General features: G+C 43.4%; 1 protein-coding gene across 1 annotated transcript in view; it reads right to left on the bottom strand.

The window, feature by feature from the left end:
• Positions 1-6,396, bottom strand: part of LOC109290239 (transmembrane protein 132D-like) — a 402,287-nt gene that overhangs the window by 155,876 nt on the left and 240,015 nt on the right. Inside the window, exon 4 of the mRNA XM_019506644.1 lies at positions 5,337-5,520. Coding sequence (XP_019362189.1) covers positions 5,337-5,520 — 184 coding nt within the window. The remainder of the gene's footprint in view (positions 1-5,336; positions 5,521-6,396) is intronic.

Raw genomic sequence — 6,396 nt, 5'->3', positions numbered from 1 at the left:
AATGTCACTGCCCAGACAAAATGGCTACAATGACAAATGAACATGACCATCACTGGAAGTGATAAATAGTTAGCTTGGTTTATCTTCTTACGTTGCTAAATAACCATCATTGGAAACTTGTGAGGTAAGAAATTCCCTTGCAGAATCAAAGGAAACTCCACTCTAATTTTATTCACAAAATACTTACTTTCAAAATAAAGTTTCTAACAAGCTCTAATTGGCAGAATCTTGGGTGGGGGTGGGGGGGAACAAATAAGCAAATCTCTTCTTTTTCTCAGTTTTTATATTTTTGACCTTATCAAATAAGGCCTGCAATAGTATACCATCAGTGGAATTATGTCCTGAAAAATGAAAATGATTGTTCTGCTATGGGCTGCTACACGTGAAACAGTGCTGTTTTGTTTCACGCAAGCAGAGTGCCCACAACTCCACCATTTCCACAACTTTGTAGCTTCTTAAGTTTGAGATAATTTAGTTGATCATTTAGTTAACATTTTAGTCGATCATCACTTACGGCCCTGATTCAAAGAAGGACATGTTTACGCACGTGCCTTTTCCGAGAACCAGATAAACGTGTTCAGGTTCTAGCCCGAATAAGGACGCTTTCCCAAATTGGGACATGGATGTGTCCTGGGAAGTAAATATATCCCCTCACTAGTCTTAACATTTTATTTGCTACCAAGTAGCTAATTGGATTTAGGGAAGTCCATTTTTGGCCCTCATAAAATCAGGAGTCCTTGGTCGGATTTAATTTAGACTTCATAGGAAAATGCTACCTTTGTTCCATACCAAACCTGCCATTTTTGAGCCTGATAAGCCATTGCTTGTAGATTTTGAAAGGCCTGGCGGAGGCAAAAATAGATGAGTAACGGAAACTCAGCTGCTGTTGCTACTCCATAGTTCACCAAGCAGAAACGATGTGCCATTGTAAATATGGCCCGTATCAAGGAAAGAACACGAAGGTTGTAATTGGAGATCCTGCCCCTGTCAAGCAGACTGTAATAGTTACTACCACATTGTTAATCGAGTTTTGCATCCTCTCACCCCTTCACCTCCGTTTCAATTCATTAGTAATAAGGTTAATTTTTAGGTTCATGTTGGCTACACTGTGAACAGAAGATGTCCCAGTTAATTCAGGGAAAAGTGGGGGTGGGAAAGCTAAATCAATGGACCTGTGGACATTAAAAAGACGGAAAGTGGAAGGAAGCAAGCAAAAAAAAAAAATGAATACCAAGGGAAAGCGGAGGCTGATAAAGGTAAGAAGAGAAAAAAAAAAGTTCTTCTATTCCCTAGTAAAGGTGAAAGCTGTTAATTTGGTTCTAGTGTCGGGCAGGCTGCTTTGTTTGCCAATGAGTTTAATTACCAAGGCCACTCTGGGCAAGAACAAAGCAGAGTTATCAACTCTGAAATGTTAACAGCATGATTGGTTTGAAGTATCCCAGGGCTGCTTGACCACTGTTACATCTGGTCTGAAGTACTTTGGGATTCTTGGACTGAATGGCAGGAGCAGAAATGTTATTTCCAAGTTAAGTGCTTCATACAAGGAACTCTGCTACATGCAGCTCTAATGTACGGCAAGCCCATAAGGGGACGGGGACCTTTCAAGGAAGTGAGCCAGATCTAATCGCTTCTGATATACAAGACAGTCTATTTAACTGCATCATTCGACAACCCTTTCCAGCATAAAAATACTAATGTCCTATGGAAAAGTCACGGTGGGTCTGTCTACACGGTGCACAGTAATGTTGAGATATGCCACAGCATCTCGTGACTGGAACCAGCACAGCTATGTCTGTATGGTGCTACACGCCATCAAATTGCTTCTCAGAGCTGTGGTCCCTTGCAGTAAAGCCTATTATTCTGTGCACAGCACCCATGAAGGAGCTCTGCTACTTCTGGTTCTGGAGCTAGTGCACGAAGATCTAACCCGGAGCACCTCTGCACAGTGCTTCCTTGTGTCCTATAGACATACTCCACCATCCCACAGACTTCGCACAATTTTGTGAAATGTGAGCCTTGGGGGCTGACATTTTCTGTGCCTCAGGCCGATACATTTTAAGCCAAAATGGTTCAACTGCAGGGAAAAAAAATGCTGTTATAGTGCCCAACTCATATGCTGTTTCATCTGCCTCAGTGCTTTGGAGTGGGGATATGAACATTCAGCCAAGAAGCAGCTCATTGAACTTGCTCAAACCTCTTTCAGCTCCCACCATTGGCTGGACAACCCGTGTGCCAGGGCATCTGAGCAGGCTGCAACCTGGGCTAGGTTGGACTTGGCTTGGCTCACCATCGGGGCTGTGTTGGCTTCTCTTTTCTCCATGAGAGAAGTGGGTTCAAGCAGGTTAGAGGAAGAAGTTATCTAATGTGAATGCAGAAGGAGCAACATGAGACCAGGGGGATGGGAAAGGGCTAGACTGACCTACAGATTCTTGTGAAACTGGGACTGGGAGTTGGAAGAGGCTGGGACTGGGAGTTGCAGGGTGGGGAGAGGACAGGACCGGAGGACTTTAAGTAGGTGCTGAAGGAAGAACTGTGATTTGCAGTGAGGGCGGAGGAGAGGCTGTAACAGGATATGTGGGGCACTGGAATTGCAGCTGGTGTGTGGGGCGTCCTGCCTTGGGATGGGAAAGATAAACCTGAAGAGAGTGGATAGAGTACTTTTAATCAGTACTTTTAAAGAACTGGAGGTGTAAGTCAATGGTCCGCTGCAAAGCCAAGCCCATGAAATATATGTCACCTGAAACAAGACTTCTGCCTTCATGCCACTTCTCATGCTGCTTGGCTCTGAGGCTTAGCTTAGCTAAGTGGATTGTATAGTCTTGATAACTAGAGATTTGTTATTTAAGACACCAGACCTTAGGTGTCCACCCATGTATAAAGTGGATGACACAGCTTCCTCTCACCTATAGCCTAGTGCCCTGCCCTGCTCAGCTTTTCTTGGTGTTGCTGAAGGGACCAGTAGGAGTCTCAAGAGCTAGGATGCTTATTTGCTGTAAAAAAAAAACAACCCTAAATATTGGGAAAAATAAAGCAACTGAAGCATCGTAATAATTTTAAAGAGGGCGAGAAATTTCCGGTGCATCTTGATGTTGATATATGCATTTGAATCAGAATTTAATGACCTTTGCTTCTTGTAGCATTTTGTAACTCGGAAAGGCACTAAATTGATCATCATTCTACTGTTTATGAATCACAAATCTGTAAATCCACGAGAGTAATCAAAAAAGACATAGCAAAACAGAAAAGAGTGCTAGAATATTATGCGCTACTCTATTATAATAATAAAAAAAACCTGCACCCGGTTAAAGATGTAAACGTATTCTTTTGAAAAATTAAATTCTAATGAGAGTGTTCAATTGCATTGCAGCTCGGTGCTTCCAAACATAAAATCATGTTTCACAAATAAGGAAAGCTCAGTAGTGCTTACCTGAGCAAACGGCGACCCACAGAAACACAACATGTGCAACAGCTTTGCTTTCATTGCTGATCTCTCTAGACAGCAAGAATTTGGGGGGATTTTTTTTAATTTTATTTTAAATTTGGTGATTCAGCCCTGGTTGTTACAATGTCATAGGGAACTGTGAACTGCCAAATGAATAAGAGTTGCATAGACTGAAAGGTCTGTGCCTGAATCATCACTAAGCAAGTGCAAGGTGAGGGACTACAAAGATTTTCAGATTTGCGATACCCCAGGGCTACTTCACTGACACTCCAGTTCATACAAAGAAGGTTAAATCTATCAGTTTGTCAGTAATTATGGGACCCCTGGCATATATCTTTGCTTCTTCTGCTACCCATTATCCCAACACCTGTTGCCTGGCAAAATGTCACCCGCTGATAACTTTATAGACATCATAATGACCTTTGAGCATACAATTGAAAATAGGACGTCCTTTTCATCTGCTGAGTGAAGGCTAAGGGGACTGCCTGTTTTGCACCAACTGCCAGGAGCATAGTTGTTTCTTCCTATGAAGGCCTAACGTCAAAACTAATTGGCTTAAAATGATGATCTACTCTATGGAGGTGCTTCTTAGTTATGGGTTTGGATAGGCAGAAGCAACACTTTCATTTGCTGACACCCCTGAGTAGAAACACTGTATCCTTTCTCTCAGGGCCCAACCCAAAAACTCAGTAATGCAGATTATAGAACCAGGTAAGGCTTTTTTTTAGCTCTGAATCTCCCTGAACTTTGTGGAGGTTCAGGCTGAGATCAAACCCATATTTTTCAAGCCTCAATGAGAGGGCAGAGACCACTCACTCCTTGCACAGAAACACGTCTGCAAAACGGGGGGGGGTGGAAAACTCGGTTGGGATTTATAGGCGCATGTGTCGCAATGAGGATGCTGGACTTGATAACAAAAGCAAGAATTACTACGAGAGACAGGTGTAATATTGTTTGGTGCAATAAAGCAACACAGCATCCAAGTAGTTCAGAAGTTGCTAAATTACAATAATAGCCCTTATCAGCTCTATGTAATTGTGAAGCACACAAGAACACCCTCAGACCTTAGTAATGGCATAATAATTAACTGGCTGTCACTAGGCAACCGTTCAGGTTACATTTTTTTTTAAACACTCAGAGATTGATTTCTGTTTTTATTTCACTACTAAATAATAACACGTGTCAATATTTTCTAATGGATGGTCTCGGAGCCTGCGCTGGGCAGCCAAACCCTGGATGATTATACTTCATCCCTGACAATACAATAATGGGGGGGGGGAGGGACACACGCACTAAATATTGTTTCCCCATCTGAATCTGGATCATCTGATTGTCATCTGAGACAGAGCAAGGTCAAGGAAGTAGGGGTTTTTGAAGTACCCAATTTCTCTGCACTTTGTGATTATGGAGTTCCTTTTTTTGCATGGAGTGATACAAATCAGACACCTGGTTTTATTTTATGCTTCTTGCATTCTCCGATTACTTCAACATTTCTTGCACAGTGGCAGGTTTTGACCTGTTGCCCCTCCTATAAACAGAGGACCACAGTTTGAAACCCGGGTCAGGAAGTATTTAAACACAGGCCCATGTTTGGGACTACTCACGCACTTCACAATAGCCATGTCACTAGCTATCCTGCCAAATTTGGAGCTTAGGAGTGCTGCTTCTATGTGGCATCTGGTGTGAGGGGTGAACCCTGGGGATGCCATGAACATGAAGTCAGTTCTTGCTCTCCTTGACGTCAACACCAAAACCTTGTTCAAATAGATCAGGGTTGAGCAGTCGGAGACATCTTCCCCAGCAATTGTGCCCATGCTTAACAATAAGAGGCAGCTTTGGCTGCTGAAGTTGCAAACAGCCTTCAGAGCTTGCAGAGTAACAGGCGCTTGCTTACCATAGCCAACGGGAGGACTCCTACCAGGTCCTTTTGGCTTACGTAGATCTTGGAGACGCCTAGCTCAGATGTTGTATCTCCAGGATATTCCACCTGCCATGTGATGAGCTGGGTCCCAGGCAGATCATGTAGGTCTTCAATTTCAAAATCGATCTGCATGATCTCAGAGGACGGACCGTCGGCGCTGGAAGAAAAAGAGAGATACTTTGATTCAGGTGACTGACGTACCGTTATCGTTATGTCTGTACTAATAACACATTGATTTAAGGCCAGAGGAGCTGAGTCCGAGAGGCCTGAGGGCCCTGGCCCCGCTTGGGAAGAAGGTGTCAGCTGAAATGCATAAAACTTCCCACATGTCCATCATCATAGCCCCCCGCCCCCAGCCTGCTTTTACCGTTCTGCACTCAAACCATCAGATCATATTTCCCCCTTGTTAGAAGGAAAATGCAAAAGGAATAACCTCGTGCTCTCTCCCGATGTGTGGAACGGTTGCAGATCCGTCCTCTGACGCGGGTTTTGCCCCGTGAAAAGGAGAGTGTGGACTGGCAGTCCTAGCTCCAGACTGGGAGTCAGGGATTTTGAAGCCAGTGTCTGGTTTGGCCACTGTCTCATGGCATGAAACAGAACAGGCTTTTAAACCTCATTGTGCCGCAGCTGGAAAACTGGAATAATATGATCACTGCTTTCCCTATGGACGGTGCGACGAGGTTGGATTCACGAATGCCAGCACAGCGTTCTGGGATACATCGGTGACAGGTACCAGAACCGCATAAAAGAGTTGGTTACTACCCATGATAGTCTTAGATAAACTGGGGTTGCTGATATAGCGCCAATATGCAACCGTTCAGCTTTCTATTGCATCCTTCACGCAGCATGAAGGATGCACAGAGCAAGTGAATCACAGACAAAAAGGGGATGGTGAAAATTATAAAAAAAAAAAAAGAGAGAGATTTAAAGAGGGAAAGTGGGTCAGGGGCTGAAAGGGCTAGATCTTGTAAACCTTGTTATAAAATCAGCTAATGTTTATGGCGCAATGTAGTAAAAAAAAAAAAAAAAAAAA

This window comes from Gavialis gangeticus, unplaced genomic scaffold, assembly GCF_001723915.1.
Source record: "Gavialis gangeticus isolate Ggan-Ray unplaced genomic scaffold, GavGan_comp1, whole genome shotgun sequence".
Lineage (NCBI taxonomy): Eukaryota > Metazoa > Chordata > Crocodylia > Gavialidae > Gavialis > Gavialis gangeticus.
The sequence above is the reverse complement of the archived record's forward strand: the minus strand, read 5'-3'. Positions and strand labels throughout refer to the sequence as shown.